The sequence below is a fragment of the Corvus moneduloides genome, chromosome 3 (assembly GCF_009650955.1).
Source record: "Corvus moneduloides isolate bCorMon1 chromosome 3, bCorMon1.pri, whole genome shotgun sequence".
NCBI lineage: Eukaryota > Metazoa > Chordata > Aves > Passeriformes > Corvidae > Corvus > Corvus moneduloides.
The window spans coordinates 2717627-2734849 of NC_045478.1; the positions used below are offsets into that span (position 1 = coordinate 2717627).

At 48.1% G+C, this 17223-nt stretch overlaps 1 protein-coding gene and 1 long non-coding RNA gene across 2 annotated transcripts in view; one reads left to right on the forward strand and one right to left on the reverse strand.

Moving 5' to 3' along the window:
* The first annotated feature begins 1992 nt into the window (after positions 1-1992).
* LOC116441888 lies at positions 1993-2724 on the forward strand. The gene is made up of 2 exons (XR_004239266.1): positions 1993-2181; positions 2408-2724. It is a non-coding gene; the product is annotated as an uncharacterized LOC116441888 (long non-coding RNA).
* A 10556-nt stretch (positions 2725-13280) lies between these two features.
* RP1L1 (RP1 like 1) overlaps positions 13281-17223 on the reverse strand; it is a 48629-nt gene continuing 44686 nt past the window's right edge. Inside the window, exon 5 of the mRNA XM_032104977.1 lies at positions 13281-15548. Coding sequence (XP_031960868.1) covers positions 14667-15548 — 882 coding nt within the window. The 3' untranslated portion in view covers positions 13281-14666. The remainder of the gene's footprint in view (positions 15549-17223) is intronic.

Below are 17223 nucleotides of genomic sequence, written 5' to 3' on the forward strand. Positions count from 1 at the left end.
TGTGCCGCTTCCCCAGGTTTCCTTCCCCGCTCCGTGCTCGGTGCCATACGGGAGGTGCAGACCCGATTGTTCGCCCCGTGGCCCCTGCAGACAGGATACGAGCCCAGTGCCAGGTGTGGAATTATTTTCCTGCGTGGTGCTATAGCATGGGAATTGTTGATAACGCTAACAATGCGGCAAAGGAAAAGTGGGAGAGGAGCAGGACAATTAAGCAGCTTTTGAAAGCCCTGGGGACGTGGAAAAAGCCCTCCCCCTATTCATGTGTCTCCAAATCCAAGTTCTTAAGGATGGAAACGCTGGTGCTGTTACTGGGTGAATCCCTCTTACAGCCTGAAACTCCTCAGTGAGGCTTGTCCTGTGGTAACAGACACCTCCCTGGATTAGTGGAGATAGATTTATCCCAGGAGCCTGTCAGGATGGATCAATTTCCCAGGGAATAGCTCCCTTATCCCTGCTATGTTTTACTGGTGCTGGGGGATGAATCGGGATTGGGGTCCCTGCCTGCTCTCAGTGAAAAGCAGGTGGGGGACAGTGACTGCAACAAAGTGGTGGGGACTGTGGTGAAGGAGGAGTTTTGTGGGAAAACAGGGTCAGGCCCTGGATCCAGACTCCCTTGGGATGTTGGGAAAGTCACTAACTCTTGTCACTTCTGAATGACTGTAGAAATAATCGGAGTTTTAGGGTTGAAATCACATACAGTGATACAGCGCCATATAGCAGCACAGAGTGTGTCCCCATCCTGCCTGGCAGCATCCTGTGGGTCTTTCAAGTGAGGATGAAGGGCTGATTTTCAGAATAAGGGGCTGATGCCCTTTCTCCTGAACTCCTGAGCTCTCCAGGACTCAAGGTGAGACTTTAGCTGAATTTCCATGTCCACAGAGCTCTTGCCAAGCTGGTGCCACCAACCCTTCTCACAACACCAAGCCCTTGCACCAGCCAAAAGGCCACTCTGTCCCAGCCAGCTGAGACCTCTCGAGCTTGCTGCCATGATGACACCTCCCTGTTGTCCAGCTCACAAATCCCAGCACTTCTGATTAGGAACTGTTTTGTCAGCATTTGGCACGGTCTCAGCAAAAGTGACACCAATTATTTGTGTCAGCTCCCCTCTGAAAGCAGGAGATGTATGAAATCTCACCCCGGGACAATCCATCATGACTTGCAGTGGGATTTGGGAGCTGTCATCCTGAGGGGTATTGACTGAGCGTGGCTTCTTCCAGGCCACAGAGGTTATGGGGAGCTTTATATCATCCCCAGCAAGACTGAAACTGAAAAATGAGCCTCAGAGTGTCTCAGCTTGGGTAAATGGTTCAACCTAAAGCTAACTCAGGCTGCTACCCATTTATGTGAAAAATTTTAATAACTGAAATATGTTTAAATGGCAAATGTTTGCTTTAAATTAAGCTGGGACCAGGTTTCAGTTCTGTTTTAACATCAGCTTAGGTTAAAATCTTACCACCAGGGTATATGGAGACATCTTGCTTTCCTCAAGGACTACCAACAAACACACTCAGTGAAGCATTGAGGAGGGAAAGAATCAGCCCAGAAGCAGGTTAAAAGTGCATTTTCCCACTATTCAGAACATTTATTCTGATTATTATTGTCCTTCTCCAAACCACCAGGAATAGATTCTCTGCTCATGGAGGAGAACAGGAACATAATAAAACAGCCTCTGAGGTCTCTTTCCTCAGTGCCACAGCTACATTCAACCTGAACATTTGGAGCCTTCTCCTGCCCAAAGGGCAAGTTCAGCCTGGTGCAGTGGTTGTGGGATTTCTCAGTGTGTGCAGAGAACCACAGGGAGCCAGAAAATCTGTTTTTCTCAATCGTGCAGCTTCAAAAAACCACCCCAGATCTCAGTGCCAGTCAGAGCTGGAGTGACCAGACACTGTCCATCCCGGAGCTTTGGGAGGAGCACTTCACACCCACCTCCTCTGCACTGACCTTCCCTGAGAGCAGCTCTCCCTTGGGTGTGCCTGCTTTGAGCTGCTCTTCTCTGACAGTTCACTCACCCCATTTCTTGCCACCCATCTCTGCTCCTCTCTTCCCTTGTCATTTTGGGCTGAGTCACTCCCAGGTTATGCCATGCCCAGTACAATCCCTTTGGATCCTCAGAGAGGATGCCCATGGTCTGCAGTGTGAGCACAGTCTTGATGTTGGAGGACAGGAGACAGGGACCAAGAGGTATTTAGGCTTCTGAAAGGCCATTGTCACCCATCTGGGGACCGGCTCATGACTGCAGCTGAGAGGGGAGGGGAGGGGAGGGGAGGGAAGGGGAAGGGGAAGGGGAAGGGGAAGGGGAAGGGGAAGGGGAAGGGGAAGGGGAAGGGGAAGGGGAAGGGGAAGGGAAGGATTTCCAGGGGGAAATTCCAAGATGTGCTGAGTACACCAATAACTGGGTTATCCGCAGTTCTGCCTGTGCATGGCAAGTGAGGCTGAGTTGGCTGAGTTGGATATACAGCTCCTCCTGCCTTTGCCCGGCCTCAAATGATGATTCTGGATCCAAATCACAGGCATTTTCTCCCAAATGCAGAACACCAACCCTACTGCAGAGATTCCCACTGAGAACACAGCTAATGCCCACTGCTTTCCAGGCTAACTTCATGGAAGCACACCAAAGCCAGGGCTTCAGCAGTGTTTCTAGTCCAGTTGGGTTTCCCTGGGTTATTCATTATTTTGAGAGGAAAATAAATCCTTTGGCCTGTGAAAATGCTGTGATGACTCTCAGCAGAGCTGTTCATTCATGGTCAAATGGGATATTTTAAGTAAGGGGGGAAGTGTTTGTCTTTTCTTCAAGTACACCACAAACTCTTCGTCTGTGTCAGGAGTGCAGAATTAAATCCTAATTAGAGGCTGTAAAAACGCAGTGAATCTGAGATGCCAGGAACAGATACATATTATCGTCCCTTTCATAGATCATATGAGCACTCTGGTGACATAATAAATAATCCACCCCAAGTTTTTAAAGGTAAAAACCAGCAAATCATTAATAATGTCTCTGGCACCATATATCAAACTGAAGCCTTCCTCTTACAGCTGATCCCCAGCTATTCCCAGCTGCCTTTTGGCATTGCTGCTTCCTCCCTTTGCACTGCTCATTCTTCCCATCTTTTCTGCTGCAGTATTCCTCTGCTTTGTCCACCTGTGTTTATTTCTGCTGTTCACTGAAGATCTGCAGGTATGAATAAGGCAAGAAAACACACATCTCACTCTTTAAACCCAACCTCAGGAGGTTTAAAACTTGCCTGGACAAGAAAAGACAGGCAGAAACTATTTTTCAGGGTAGAGAGAGGCACTGGATGATGATGTGGTAGTTTCACTTATTTCTGGCGCTCCTGATCTATTTACACTGCTGTCTGTAGTTGTGGAGCACTTCGTGTCAATTTTGCTGTCTTGTCACCCTCTCTTTTTTGATCTTTTAAAATTTTTCTGTAATCCACTTAACCCATTTCACTGTCTCAGTCTGGCTCTCATTTCTGAAGGGCTGGGATACAATCTGCCATTACTCGTTCATGCTTGGTGTACTGAGTTCTTCCAAGCTCATAGACTCATGGAATGGTTTGGGTTTGAAGGAACCTTCAAGACCATCCAGTTCCAACCCCCTGCCATGGCCAGGGACACCTCCCACCATCCCAGGTTGCTCCAAGCCCCATCCAACCTGGCCTTGGACACTGCCAGGGATCCAGGGGCAGCCACAGCTTCTCTGGGCACCCTGGGCCAGGGCCTCCCCACCCTCACAGCCAGGAATTCCTTCCCAATATCCCATCCATCCCTGCCCTCTGGCAACTTAAAGTTATTTCCCCTTGTCCTGTCACTGCGTGATATTTTAAAAAGTCTCACTGAAGACTTCTTAAGTTTCTGGGCTTCTTGGGATTGCCATCGTTGATATATCTCCATATGACTATTATATATAATCACAGGGATTATTCCAGTGTTGCCTCAGTCCAGCTGCCTGATTTCTCCTCAGGCCCATGGTGTGGGCTTTTAACTTTCCTCTCTTTAGGCATTGAGGGAAGGCTGTCCACACAGGTCTCACAGAGGAAGAGAGTGTGAATATGGAGACAGGGTTTTGCTGGGTTCTACCACCTTGAAGATGAAGATCGAAATGCATCACCTTTTTCCTGGAAAAGATAAAAGCAACAGGGAACTCACCCCAGTGGCCGAACATCATATGTTATGCTTGGATTTTTTTTTCCCCCAGATCTGGGAGTTACTGCAGCTGTAATATCATTCCTGGAAAAATACAATTCTCTGCCAGTGTTCTGGGATGCACTACTTAGTAAAGGTGAAATTTCTCCCTCTGTGAGTACCTGACTCACTATGTGAGTGCCTGCTCAGAGAAGCTGTGGCTACCCCATCCCTGGAAATGTTCCAGGCCAGGTTGGACGGGGCTTGGAGCAACCTGGGATGGTGGAAGGTGTCCCTGCCCATGGCAGGGGGTGGGCTGAGATGGCTTTTAAGGTCTCTTCCCACCCAAATCATTCTGGCATTCTATGACTTCTCTCCCTGATACTCAGGGCAGGATTCACCTCACTTTACAGACAGCTCCAGTTTGTGGGCATGGGAAGTGAGGGCACCTGCAGCTGTCCCCACATGAACTTCCTGTTAAACACTGGTTACAGGGAGCAGGGGTGACTCGCTTGTCCTTACACGGGTATTGAGCACCACTTGAGATCCTCTCTGGTACCTGAGCTGCCACATGCAGAGGGCAAATTCACCCCATCAGTTTGACAAACATTCAGAAGAGTCTGCTGTGCACCACGTCCATAACAACACAGCTGCCACTTGTACATGTGGCACCAATTTAATCCAAATCCATTCGTCTCTGGTACATTCCAGTGCAGCTCCTGGGGCTGAGGAGAGTCCAGAAGGGAAGGGAGGTGGGAGGGCTGCACACATTCGTGGATGCAAGGCAGTGATGGAATGCTGGCATGGGTGCCAAAGGAGCTGGACTACAGGGATTTGTATAGTCCTGAGGTGACACATGCCCTTACAGCTGGTAAGGATGAGGATTGCTTTGCTCTTTCCTTGCTGTGTCCACCTGTGAATGGGTGACTCCATCAGGGTGACAGGGTCTCCAGGAAGGCATGGTGAAGTTTCAGGTCATCACCCATCAACCCTCACCCAGCATTCCCCAAACTGGGAGGCAATTCCTCAGTCTTTAGATGAAACTTCAATTGTCTTTGTAGTGGTTCTTTTCTCCTCCTCTCCAGTGTTTCATTGCCACAGGAAAGTTGTAAAATCACAGAATATCCTGAGTTGGAAGGGACCCACCAGGAGCATCCAGTCCAGCTCCTGGCCCTGCACAGACACCCCAACAATCCCACCCTGTGCATCCCTGAGAGCGGTGTCCAAACACTCCTGGAGCTCTGGCAGCCTTGGGGCTGTGCCCATTCCCTGGGGAGCCTGTTCAGTGCCCCAGCACCCTCTGGGGGAAAAACCTTTTTCTGATATCCAACCTAACCCTCCCCTGACACAGCTCCAGCTGTTCCCTCAGGTCCTGCCCCATGTCACAATAGAGCAGAGGACAGTGCCCAGTTCTGAACATGTTGCTTCTACTTCATCCAGGAGGAAGAAAATTAGTGAGTCTGACTCTTCAAAACATTGGTGTTCTGGATTCCCTGAGTTTAACAAAGGCTCTGTGCTGTCCATCTCTCCTGGGATTTCAGTGCTGCAAACCTTTAGAGTAGTTAATTCCCACAATGAAAAGTTTGCTGCCACCTACCCCCGGATGCACCAGTTGCTCTTTATTCCCATCGGTCCAGTCCTCACCACATAAAAATTTCAGGACATGTTTGGAGCTGCCTGAGTCTCAGCAGTGATGATCAGCAAGGAGCTTACTCACCCCTAAACCGTGCTGGGATTCACCAGCTCAGCGTGTCCCTACCTGCTTAGCTTTGGGGATTGATCCAGAGGGTGCATGCAGGAGGTGCCAGCCTGCTCCTTGCACAAATCTGAGCAGCAGGAGGAAGGAACCTCTCGCCTTTTGAGCAGTTGGACCCTCTCTCCTCACTGCCAGGATGCCCTTGTTAAAATAGCTCCATGTGGAGCTTGAACCTACATTTTCTCTGTTACAGGAAAGGGCACTAAACCATAGGTACTCTGCACTGGTTCTCTGTCATTAAACTATCCAATGGTGTGTGGCAAGGATTGGATATTTCGGCAGTCAGGACATTGCCATGGAAGACCATGTTATCTCCTTGGATAAGTAATGCCAAGAAAAACACCTTCCAGATGGGACATCTTGAGACCACTCAAGAGTTCAGTTCCCTGCTTATACCCTGACAGAAAGACACTGGTGGGACTTGAGAAAACATTTCTGTGTCTGTTTTTGCTGACTGTGTGTGGCATAACCTGCTCGGAGAACACTGAGCAGAGGCTTAGATGGGATATTGGGAAGAAATTCTTCCCTGTGAGGGTGGTGAGAAGCTCGAGGTGCCCAGAGAAGTTGTGACTGCCCCATCCCTGGAAGTGTTTCAGGCCAGGTTAAACAAAGCCTGGGATAGTGGAAGGTGTCCCTGCTCATGGAAAAAGATGATATTTAAGGTTCCTTGAAACCCAAACCATTCCGTGATTCTATGATGATCAAGGCCTATGAATATGTTGGCTGCAGAAATACAAGCCTCTAGGCAGTGGTATTGTTTCAAATTCCTCTCCAGGTTTGTATATTCATGCCAGACCAAAATGGATCTTCCTCTCTCTATGGATCATGCCTACAAACTAATAAGAGACATCCAGCTCATGGAATTGTCTCTTGAGATCCTGAGGGTCGGGAAACTGTAAAAGTCGTCCCATCTTAGCACCAACTGCAGATGTAATTAGCATAGGTCTGAATTCTAATTCTTGATTATTAATTCAACTGATCCAAATCCACCCTTTTCATTCTCCACAAGCTGGTCTGCTCCCACATGGCAAAAACCAAGAGCAGGATTGTTAAACCACTCCTGATTTGGAAAAGAGACTCAGACTCCTGTACTTGCTCATGCTTCCAGAATCCTGTTTGGGGGTGGATGCTCTGTTCCTCTCCTTTTCTTCCATGGCTGTGGGTTGTGGGTTCTCCCCTTGTGCCTTCCCTGGCAGGGAGCAGCCCAGAGCCCAAGAGGGACATTGGATTCCTGTCATATTGCTGGGAAAAGGTCAGTGTCTGCCAGGATCACCAGACAGGAAGAGATAGGGAGGAGAAACAGGAAAGTGAGAGAAGGGAGGGGGACAGGGGGCTCATTTTTTTCCCATCTTCTGTCCTTCCTCTCCAGCAGAGCCCTCCCACACGTGATGTGAATCCAGGGTGCGGCCAGAGATGCACAATCCTCTTTCCTTGCTCAGGGATGTTACAGGAAGGTGAAATCTGATGAGATTAGATGTGGTCCCTTGCTGGGACTGGCTGACAGCTTCAGGAGACATCTGATGTAATCAAATCCTTGCAGTTCAGTGTGGGCAGCGGCCGTGGGAGATAATAAATATCTCTCACATGTGAGAGGTGCATTCTTCTCCTCAGTTCTCCTTCCCTCCCAGCACACATTGCTGTGGTGGGGTGACTTTGCCAGAGTCCTCACTAGCTTGGTCTTCCTTAAGTTCTCTTATTTATTAAGTGCATCCCCATGGCTGAAAACTAAGTTTCTACATTACCGCTCAGAAAATTAAGTTACTACACTAGTAACTTCCAAAATTTTACACCCTTGATGTAGATTTTTATTCTTGGGATGGGATTTTCAGGCGTGCAACATGGTTCCAGGTCTGAATGAAACATTTCTCACCTCTGGGACAAGCACTATGAGTCTGTCCTCAGGTTACTCCTTAGTGTCCTTCTATTCCCTGCCCATGGCAGGGGGTCAGACCTGGATGATCTTTAAGGCCCCTTCCAACCATTCTATGATCCTATGGTTCTATTTTTACTCTCCAGGTTTCTTGGGAAACCAGGTAAAATACAGCATGCTAGGACTCATGGGTGTTTGTCCTCAAGTTTAGGTTTGGGACGAGGTGGGAGACCGAGGAAGAGATCAAGGCTTCTGCCATAAAATATAATCTGGGTTATCAGAAACACGGGGATAATTTTATTAACAGGAAACCCCTCATTCTTCAAATCATTGCAGATTTTAATGTGAAATCTCTGTTCCCTTTCTGCTCCGTTATGTGACTGGGTTTAGCAGCCCAAACCAACCACACATGTCCGATGTCACCATAAAGATCAAGGAAGGACTTAAAACTCCCTAAATACACCTTAGCTGGTGCATGGGGTCAGCAAGGGTGGTGCAGCCCCCAAGGTGAGACAGCAGAAGGGTCCTGTCTTTCCTCAGGACAACTTGGTGCATTATCCTGCCCTGGATATCCAGCCATGGCTGCTCCATCCCTGGAACAGTCCCAGGCCAGGTTGGACAAGGCTTGGAGCGACCTGGGATAGTGGAAGGTGTCCCTGCCCATGGCAGGGGGTGGAACTGGATGATTCCTCCCAACCCAAAGCATTCTGTGACTCCATGAATTCCTGCAGGGATTGCAGCACTGGGCTGTGCCTGCCCTCCCTGAGGTTTGATGAATCAGGTGTATGATGCAAGGAGGGGCAGCCAGGGAGGCACTGCAGCCCAGGACAGACAGAGGGAGAGCCAAACCTGGCTGCATTCCTTGCCTGCTCCTGACTTCTTAAGGAGGGTGAGTCCTGCTGCTCACTGAGATTCTCAAGAGCAGGAGTTGGTTCCTTGGACTCCAGTAAAGTTCCTACTCTGGATGACTGGGGAAGAAATTGATGCTTGAAAAAGAAATACATAAATTTGAATATTTAGTAACTAACAAATCATTCTTCAAATGTTTTAGTGCACAACAAAGAGGTTTTTGTGTGTGGCAGAGACTTACCCATGCCATTCATAAAACTTAACATGGAATCAGCCTTGGGTGGCTGGGGTTGCTGTGATGGAGAGGAGAGGCACTGCTCTGGGATGGCAGCAGGAAGGATGGTGTTTGTTTGATGTGCCTCAGTCCTACGGCCTTCTCTGCAAGGGGATCAGGAGGGCCAGAACAGGAGCCAAAGTAGCCACTGCCCTAAAGCTGGACTGCCCCAGGGACCAGGGAGAACTCCCAGGTCGGGACTGGTGCAGGGGGAGGATTTCTGTGCTGGAACAGACTAATTAGGCACCACAGGGAAGCATTTCCATCCGCTTAGGAAGCATTGTCCTGACCTTGCTCCTACGCCCACTCCCTCTCTGTCACAGGCCTGAAAGAGCCTCGCTCAGCTCTTTTAAAACTGGAAAATGAGCCCCAGCACCATCCTTTATGCAAGAGCTGAAAGGTTAATACGTGTCACCTCTGTCGGCCAGGACTCTGCAAGAGCAAAGCCCTTTCTACTGAAGAAAAAAAACCACCAGCCTGTCACAGCCTGACCTTTCCACCCTCACACTCCAGCCGCACTTTCACACCACAGGGTTGAGAATAAACACATCCTTTTCCAAACAGGGCTGGATCCTCTCAGCTGCAGCAAAATGTGAATACTTGCAAACAATGCAGGTGGCTCTTAGGTAGGGGTTTTCCTGTGGATTGCAGGGATAAGCAAGCATCAAGCTCCTGGAATTAGAAAGGTCAGCAGGGATGCTTCCTGTTGGAGCTGCACGAACCCTGGTGCTCGGATCAGAGGGCAGGGAGTTAAAATTAGAAGCGGCCGTGGGGTTGCAGAGGTCACTCCTTGAGCATGACAAGGTGATGGGGTCTGTGGTTTGGAGGCATGAGAAAATAAACATCTCCAGCCTTAGTATTTTCTAGAGGATCACAGAAAATACCTCTTCTTCTGTCTTTAGCACAAGGTTTGGAATATCAGGAATTCCTCCCTAAATAATCGCTCTCTTTCCCTGGCATGTAGAGGATGTGTACACACCTAGCTGACCACACCAAAAAAGTAACTGGAATAATTGGGGAATCCCCAGTTGAGTCATTTCCTAGAAAGTCTGTGTTGGATGGACACAGCTCAGGAGATGTCTTGGTGCTTGGCATGTTTTTGGGATATAAAAGACGTGGTCATTCACCATTCAGAAGTGCAGAATGAGCCCCTCTCTCTGCTGAGTATATCCTGCAACTCTGGGAAAATTTTTCACCAAAAGCAGGGCAGCTCCAACAGAAGAGATGGAGAGAAATCCCACAGCCCCAAGCAGCCTGTGTTTGTTTCAAGCCTTCTTTAGACACCCTTTCCCAATTGTTTGGCTTCCAGGTACTCAAGGTATCCTACCTGGATCAGGGCAAACTGCAGGGACTGAGTGTGGCCAAGGATGTAATGCCTGGTCACAGTTTAAACCAATTTTGTGTATTCTTTATCCTATGTCCCAGTCACTCCTCCTGCATCCATGAGGAAGCACCTCTCTGGAGGAGCAGTGGGACTGATGGATTTACCTCCAGGAAAGGGGTGTCAGACTTTTGGAGCAAAACACTGCACCTCCCAAATGCCTGGAGCTTGATGTGTGCATGGATTTGAGTGCTCCCATCCCATCCAAGAGGAGCACCGATTCCTGTGCTTTGCCAAGGAGCCACCAAGCCCGGCAGTGCACGTTCTCCACCTTCCAATTAAGAAAAGAGGGAGCTTGCAGGGCACATCCACAGCCAGTTTGGAAACTCTCCCTGCCCTCCAGAGCAAAACCTACTGGAGGAGCCTGAGGTTCAGAAATAACCACAAACCACCCTTTCCTGTCAGGCAGCTGGGATTTCAAGTGGTTGGGGCTAAATATGGCACTATGTCAACAAGCAGCCATCAGGAAAGGGGGATTATTGCTCTCCAGTAGTGAGAGGAGTCTGCTCACACACGTCTGCAAAGACCTCAGCTTTGGAAAGCACATTTCCTTCGTTTCCGTGGTTTGCACTTGAATTTTCACCACGCTCCTCCTCATCTTTCACTGGACAGTTCCCATTTCAAAACCAGGCAGGCAAACAAAACCGAGGCACATCAAGAAGTAATTTGTCTGGCTGGTAAAGAAACAAAAACAACCACCCCAAAGCCAAGCAGAGGAGCCCAGGAAAACACGAAGTACAGCTGTGCAAGTCTCACATCGCCTCTGCTCCCTCCTCCTCCTCCTCAGCCCTGCTGAAAGACAGCAGCTGTAATCCCTTCTAGGTGGTGACAGGAGTGATCTTCCCAGCCCTTATGAACGTGACAGCCCTGGAGCTGGCTGGGAACACGCGTTCCTGTGCTGTCAGAGGGAGAGGGAAGCTGCAAGACCCAACAGGCCCCTGAGTCACAGCAGCCAAGGGGAAATGCAAACGTTGGAAGCCACGCAAGTGTGCGGGATGTGACTGCGAGGGATCCTTTTCAGCTGGTTGTTTCCTTCACAGATGCTCTGGGCCATTGGTGGAGGAAGGAGACACCTCCTTCAGCAACATCTGTCTCTGGATCCCCGCTGGCTGCTCCCTGGCCCCTCTGAGTGGGGATTTCTGTGAGCAGAGCTCACTCTGCCCTGACTATGACTGGCGTATATGTGAGTGACTGCCCAGACACGGATGGTGACACACACAGATATGAATGGGACAGGTTTCCTGGGCAGGAACTCCAGTGATTTCAGTTTTCATGGTTTGACAACTGCATTTTTGTGTTCCTTTTAATTACTTTCTCCTTGCCAGTTCTGCAGGTGAGGAACTGATTGATTCAACACGAGTAGGGTGTGACGTTGACTGTGTAAGCAGCTTTAAAGTAATCAAAGTCAGCAGCTGCAGGAGAAATCCTGGGCAGTGTTTATCCTTTCCCTAACCTTTTAAGTTCCATCGGTGGCTCTCAGCAATAGCACAGAAAGGCAATCATGGAATCCCAGAATAGTTTAGGTTGGAAGGGACATTAAAGATCATCCCATTCCCACTCCTGCCATGGGCAGGACACCTTCCACTGTCCCAGGGTGCTCCAAGCTCCATCCAGCCTGGCTTTGGACACTTTCTGCCTTTGGATGGGGCAGCCACAGCTTCTTTGGGCACCCTGTGCCAGGGGCTCACCATCCTCACAGGGAAGAATTTCTTCCTAATATCCAACCTAAACTCTTTCAGTTTGAAGCCATTCCCTTTGTGATCTTGGGGACAAAAAAACACTTTTAAAACTTCCATGGGATGACTGGCTTGAGCTGTTTCCTGACAGCCTGAAAGTCATCAATGTCAGGTGTTTTAGGGTAGCTACATTGGAATCAGCTCTTCCCATATGAGACATTTTGGAAGGGGCTGCCCAGGGAGGTGATGGGGTCCCCACTCCTGGAGGTGTCCAAGGAATGATTGCACGTGGCACTCAGAGCTCTGGTCTGGATGACAAGGTGGGGATCAGCCACCAGTTGGACTTGATGGTCTTGGAGGTCTTTTACAACCTAATAATTTTGGGGTTCTGTGATTTTCCTCTGAGGAAGTTGTCTAGGCTCCCTGTGTGTTCTGCAGGGAGAAATGTGCCTGCTGGGAATGTAGTCCCCCTCCTCCTAAGGTAGCTGCCTGTAGCAGATGATTCAGTCTTTGTCCCTCTCTCCCTGCTGGTTACTGGAGTCTGGAGGGTGGCTCAGAGGGAGACATTTCACCAGGAAAATTTAGAGTTCACTCAGCATGTACCACTTCCAGTCTATGCCTCACGTCAAGGTCAGAGCCGTGGCTACCAGGTTCAGTTCTTTTTGGAATCCTGCATGAATTGATGTGTCACCAAGCTGATTATGAAATCAAAATGGTTCTACATGTGATGTAGAACTTGGGGACAGGGTTTAGTGGTGGGTTTGGCAGTGCTGGGTTAACAGTTGGACTTGATGGTCTTTATGTGTAAAAATTGAAAGAGGGGAGATTTAGGTTAGATATTGGGTAGAAATCCTTCCCTGGGAGGGTGGGGAGGCCCTGGCCCAGGGTGCCCAGAGAAGCTGTGGCTGCCCCTGGATCCCTGGGAGTGTCCAAGGCCAGGCTGGATGGGGCTTGGAGCAATCTGGTGCAGTGGAAGATGTCCCTGTCCATGGCAGGGGTTTGGAACCAGATGATTTTGAACCCTTCCAATACATACCATTCTGGGATTCCATGACGCTCACAGATAGGGTTGTCCTTCTTTTGAGGAAGGCCTAGATTTTAACTTTTCTGTCTTGAGGATGGTGCTGTTGTCTCTGGAGGATCTCCCTGGAGGCACTGTCAGCCTTTGTGGGAACATCTCAGCTGAGATCCAGCTCTCCACCCACTCCTCCCAAAGATCCCTATTCCTCAGACACCCAGAGTTAAGTGTTTGCCTCTGGAGCTGAACCCAGTTCTTCACTTGAGTGAAATGAATCTTATCTCTGGCTGTGAGTTTAAGAGATGGATTCTAGAAATGAAAACCACAGGAATTATTTAATTTGGAATATTGTTTATTTAAACATGTCTGCATACATCTTCACAAACCCAACACAACACTACACACATACTTTTTCTCCATACAATTTAAGGCATTTTGTTTTCAACCTCTCTGTTTTATTCTCCCTGCAAGTTTTTGAGAAAATGAGCTGTGTCCTTAAGAGCTTTACACGAGTATGCAGCTGAGGTATGGTCAAACTTATCCTGGCGTTAGTTGGGCATTTATTCAGCAATGTTTATATTTCCCCAGGGGAAGCAAAAAAAGGATACAATCTGGTAAAAAACAGTCGCTAAATGAAATTTGCAGTTCTACTGTGGTTTGCAAAGTCCAAGCTCTCCAAAAAATGCTTAAGCCTCTTCCAGCTGTTTGCTGCAGCACAAATGCCCAAAGCTTTTCCATGTTAAAGGGAAAATTAGTTTAAATTTTGTCTGCAAGGATGGGGCACTGAGCCATTGCAAATCCCATTAGCTCCAAAACAGGGCCTCGTGCAAAATTGTCTGAGGGATCCCAGATGGTTGTAAAGTGCTTTGATACCATCATTGGCATAGTAAAGGACATCACAAGGGATTGGATCGATTCCTAATTTGGTCAATATTGCATTCAACCACTTCTCAGACACCTGACAGGGTGAATTAACTCATGTTTTTTATCTACCACTACAGCAATGAGCACAGTACAAAGAGATGGGGTCTGGAAGAGGATCTGGAACGACCTTTCTCAATGTTGAGGCTCCCAGTGAAGTGAGGAATGAGCTCAACATCTACTAAAGGAAAAAAAAAAGGGAAAATGGGGAAAATCTTTGCTATCTCAGACCCTTTTTTCTGGCTACAGAGGAAGTGGGGTAGAAGAGGGCAGGGTAGGGAGGAAGATGAATGTACATCTCTGTGGGCTCTGACCAGACTTTGGCAATGAATCCTGATTTTGTCATGTTTCTGTGGATTGGCAATCTCTCCAGGAAAAGAGTGTGCAACAGGTGAAAGGCATCCTGAAGTCACTCAGAGACGATGCCCAGCAGAGCCACAGATCACTCCAGCAGCAAACAGCATGGCTTAAAGGGTGGGAATCAGAAGGTGTCCCAAACAAAACAGCCTTCCCTTTCCCCAAACCACTTATCTATTGAGACCACAGGATATTAATGAGTTACCAGCCCTCTAGAAATGAGGGCAGGGAATTGCAATGTTACTCACAGGATTCAAGATTGAGTTTACCACACTTAATTCAGCCAATTACGAGGGCTCAACTCACTGGAGATACTGAAATATGTAATGAAAATATACTTTTAAAAAAGAAAGAAAGAAGGGAAGAAAGGAAGAAAGGAAGGAAGGAAGAAAGAAAGGAAGAAAGAAAGAAAGAAAAAGTCAGGTTTTAGCCAGCAGTTCTAGAAGTCCAGGTCATCCTGGTCAATCTCATCCGAGTTGACTTTCTTTTTAGAAGCCTGAACTTCCTCAGTGTTTTCAGCCTCCTTTGGATCTGCACCTTCAGCATCTCCCTGCTCCTCATCTTCCACAGGATCAGAACCTGAAGATTCTTTGTCCTCTTCTTCTTCCTCACTGTCAGGATACATCTGGGAGGGTTTGGAGCTCTCATCACTTTGAACCTCTCCATTGGGGTGGTCACTCATGGGGTTATTGTCACCTTTGCATTCTTCTTCAACTACTCCTTCCTCTTCAACTACTCCTTCCTCTTCATCATCAGACCCCTTCTGGGATTGCTGTGAGAAGTTTCCAACAGAAGAATAACAAGAAAAGGCTGTGGATTTTTTCAGAGTCTCTAACCTTTTGCTGGTTTTCTTGCCTTTGGTTTTTGATGCTTTCTTGGAAATTTTGTTGTTGCCTTGGTCTTTGTGTTTTTCATGTGCCTTGTCAGGGTCATCACCGGTAGGTTCCTCATCATTCCCATCAGGTTTCTCACCTCCTTCACTGTTTTTCTCCTCAGCCTCATCTCCTGACTCTGGTTTTGCATCTTCTGCTGCCTCAACTTCATCTTTCTCAGCTTCTTCATTTCCTTCCTCAGCATCTCCTTCAGGATTGTTGTCAGTTCCAGAGCCCTCAGTATCTCCTCTGCATTCTGATGTCTCTGCCTCATCATCAGCCACAACATCCTCATCCTCTGGCTCCTCTGTTTCTTGAGCATCATTTTCACCTTCATCTTCACCTTTGGACTTTTCTTCAGCTTCCTGCTCTTTATTTTGAGCTTCTTCTTCTTGTTCCTCCTCTTCCTCTTTTTCTTCCTCCTCCTCTTCCTTTGTTTCTTCCTCCTCCTCTTCCTTTGTTTCTTCCTCCTCTTTTTCTCCCTCTTCTTCATTTTCTGCTTCTTCTTCCTCTTTTTTCTCTTCCTCCTCTTCTGCTTCCTCCTCTTTCACATCTTCCTCTTCTTTTGCTTCTTCCTCCTTCCCTTCCTCCTCCTCTTCTTCTGCTTCTTCCTCTCCCTCCTTTACTTTTTTTTCCTCCTCCTTTGCTTCTTCCTCCTCCTCCACTTCTTCTTCCTCCTCCTCTTTGGCTTCTTCCTCTTCTTCCTTCTCTTTTGCTTCCTCCTCCTCCTCTTTAGCTTCCTTCTCGTCTTCTTTTGCTTCTTCCTCCTCTTCCTCTTTTGCTTCTTCCTCTTCCTCTTTAGTTTCCTCCTCCTCCTCTTTTGCTTCTTCCTCTTTTGCTTCTTCCTCTTCCTCTTTAGTTTCTTCCTCCTCCTCTTTTCCTTCCTCCTCTTTTGCTTCCTCCTCTTTTGCTTCTTCCTCTTTGGCTTCTTCCTCTTCCTCTTTGGCTTCTTCCTCCTCCTCCTCTTTGGCTTCTTCTTCTTCCTCTTTGGCTTCCTCTTCCTCCTCTTCCTCTTTGGCTTCCTCCTCCTCCTCTTTTGCTTCCTCCTCTTCCTCTTTTGCTTCTTCCTCCTCCTCTTTTGCTTCTTCCTCCTCTTCTTTTGCTTCTTCCTCTTCCTCCTTCCCTTCTTCTTCCTCTTCCTCTTTTCCTTCTTCCTCTTCCTCCTTCCCTTCTTCTTCCTCTTCCTCTTTTCCTTCTTCTTCCTCCTCCCCTTTTGCTTCTTCCTCCTCCCCTTTTGCTTCTTCCTCATCCTCTTTGGCTTCTTCCTCCTCTTCTTTTGCTTCTTCCTCCTTATCTTCCTCCTTCTCTTCCTCCTCTTCCTCTTTTGCTTCTTCCTCTTCCTCTTCGGCTTCCTCCTCCTCCTCTTTAGCTTCTTCCTCCTCCTCCTCTTTAGCTTCTTCCTCCTCCTCTTTGGCTTCCTCCTCTTTCTCTTTTGCTTCTTCCTCTTCCTCTTTGTCTTCCTCCTCTTCCTCTGTTGCTTCTTCCCTTTCCTCTTTGGCTTCTTCCTCCTCCTCTTTTGCTTCTTCCTCTTCCTCTTTTGCTTCCTCCTCCTCGTCTTTTGCTTCTTCTTCCTCTTCTTTTGCTTCTTCCTCTTCCTCCTTCCCTTCTTCTATTTCCTCCTCTTTTTCTTCTTCCTCATCCTCTTTGGCTTCTTCCTCATCCTCTTTGGCTTCTTCATCTTCCTCTTCTGCTTCTTTCTCCTCCTCCTCCTCTTTGGCCTCTTCCTCCTCCTCTTTCCCTTCCTCCTCCTCCTCCTCTTTTGCTTCCTTCTCCGCCTCTTTTGCTTCTTCTTCCTCTTCTTTTGCTTCCTCCTCTTCTTCCTTCCCTTCTTCCTCCTCCTCCTCTTTAGCCTCTTCCTCCTCCTCTTTTGCTTCTTCCTCCTCCTCTTTTGCTTCTTCCTCTCTTTCCTTCCCTTCTTCTTCCTCCTTCCCTTCTTCTTCTTCCTTTGCCTCTTCCTCTTCCTCCTTCCCTTCCTCCTTCATTGTTTCTTCCTCCTCCTTCACACCCTCTTCTTCCTCTTCCTTCTCTTCCTCATCATTTTGTTCCTCTTCCTCCTTAGTTTCCTCTGCTTCTTCTTCTTTTACTTCCTCATCATCTTCTTCAGTTTCATTCTCCTCCTCCTCT